Here is a 1664-nt window from a genome sequence, read left to right as displayed (position 1 = left end):
GGGGCGTCAAGTACTCCGGTGGCGGTGGCGGCGGCTCCAGCTGCGGCGGTGGCTACTCTGGCGGCGGCGGCGGCGGCTCCAGCTGTGGAGGCGGATCGGGAGGCGGCGGCTCCTACTGCGGAGGCTCCTCCGGAGGCGGCAGCTCCGGTGGCTGCGGCGGCGGTTCTGGAGGGGGCAAGTACTCCGGTGGCGGCAGTGGCTCCAGCTGCGGCGGCGGCTACTCCGGCGGCGGCTCTAGCTGTGGCGGCGGCTATTCAGGCGGTGGTGGATCCAGCTGCGGCGGCGGCGGTTACTCCGGTGGCGGCGGCAGCAGCTGCGGAGGTGGTTCCTCCGGTGGTGGCGGCGGCTCCTCGGGATCGTCCCAACAGTATCAGTGCCAGAGCTACGGAGGCGGTTCTAGCGGTGGCTCCAGCTGCGGCGGCGGCTACTCCGGTGGCGGAGGCTCCAGCTGCGGTGGCGGCTACTCTGGTGGCGGAGGCTCCAGCTGTGGAGGCGGTTCCTCTGGCGGTGGCTCCAGTTGCGGTGGCAGCGGCGGCGGCTATTCCGGCGGTGGCGGTGGCAGCTGCGGCGGCGGCTCTTCTGGCGGCGGCGGGGGCTATTACTCCTCCCAGCAGACCAGTCAGACCTCCTGCGCCCCCCAGCAGAGCTACGGAGGGGGTTCTTCCGGCGGAGGTGGTAGCTGCGGAGGTGGTTCCTCAGGCGGCGGTGGCGGCGGCTGCTACTCCAGCGGTGGTGGTGGCGGCGGCGGCAGCGGTGGCTGCGGTGGAGGCTACTCCGGAGGCGGCGGTGGCTGTGGCGGCGGCTCTTCCGGGGGCAGCGGCGGGGGCTGCGGAGGCGGCTATTCTGGAGGCGGCGGCGGTGGTTCCAGCTGCGGCGGCGGCTCCTCCGGGGGCGGCTCTGGAGGTGGCAAGGGTGTGCCAGTCTGCCACCAGACCCAGCAGAAGCAGGCGCCTTCCTGGCCGTGCAAGTAAGGTCACCAGGCTGCAACGGAGACAACAGAGCTGGAAGAGTTCTCCGTGGGCGCCTATGGGCTTAACTTTCTCATGAATTTGCCTGAGGTTTCCAAACCCTTCACATTTTAAGCGCTGCCCCTCCCCCCACCCACCCCCACCCCCTGAGTAAGCCATTGAGTCGCTCAAGGTGTAGCTTGTTCTGCTGATTTTTCATCTTGGTTTCTGAATAACTACCTCCCAATTCCACTGCCTCCTCAGTCAATAAATGTGCAATTCATGAGAATTTCTGAGTCTCCTGTAGTCTTTGTAGCCTGTAAATTTACTCACTTCAATCTGTTCTTGCTCTTTCCGTTCATTACTTCACATTTAAATTCATTGAACAAGTGTTCTATCCAGAGATGGGGGAGTAGATGGATGGAATGGGGCAAAGGATGACAAAGAATGTGAACAGTCTGGTGTGTGGCTTAAAATCATGAGATGATTCTCAAACACAAAGAAAAGTCTTCACTAGACTTCCTCTACTTCCCTGAAGTTAAACCTGCACAGGCAATTTCTAGCAGTGCAGAGTTTACTCTCCCAAGTTCTGGAAGCAGGGTAACTGTCATGTAACGCTACCATGCAATGCAAGAATTTAGAAAAACAAATTAACAACTCTAAAACTGTCCTCTCCCTTCACTCATGGAGCTCTTCTGCCCCCTCCCAATCGGTTTT

The 1664-nt window shown here is 61.4% G+C and overlaps 1 protein-coding gene across 1 annotated transcript in view; it reads left to right on the top strand.

The window, feature by feature from the left end:
* Lor (loricrin) overlaps window positions 1-1097 on the top strand; it is a 1793-nt gene extending 696 nt beyond the window's left edge. Inside the window, exon 2 of the mRNA XM_028784944.1 lies at window positions 1-1097. Within this exon, the coding sequence (XP_028640777.1) occupies window positions 1-971 (971 nt within the window). The 3' untranslated portion in view covers window positions 972-1097.
* The last annotated feature ends 567 nt before the right edge of the window (window positions 1098-1664 follow it).

The sequence above is a fragment of the Grammomys surdaster genome, unplaced genomic scaffold, assembly GCF_004785775.1.
Source record: "Grammomys surdaster isolate TR1022 unplaced genomic scaffold, NIH_TR_1.0 124976, whole genome shotgun sequence".
Lineage (NCBI taxonomy): Eukaryota > Metazoa > Chordata > Mammalia > Rodentia > Muridae > Grammomys > Grammomys surdaster.
Note: the sequence above shows the minus strand (reverse complement) of the source record. Positions and strands in the feature narration are given on the sequence as shown.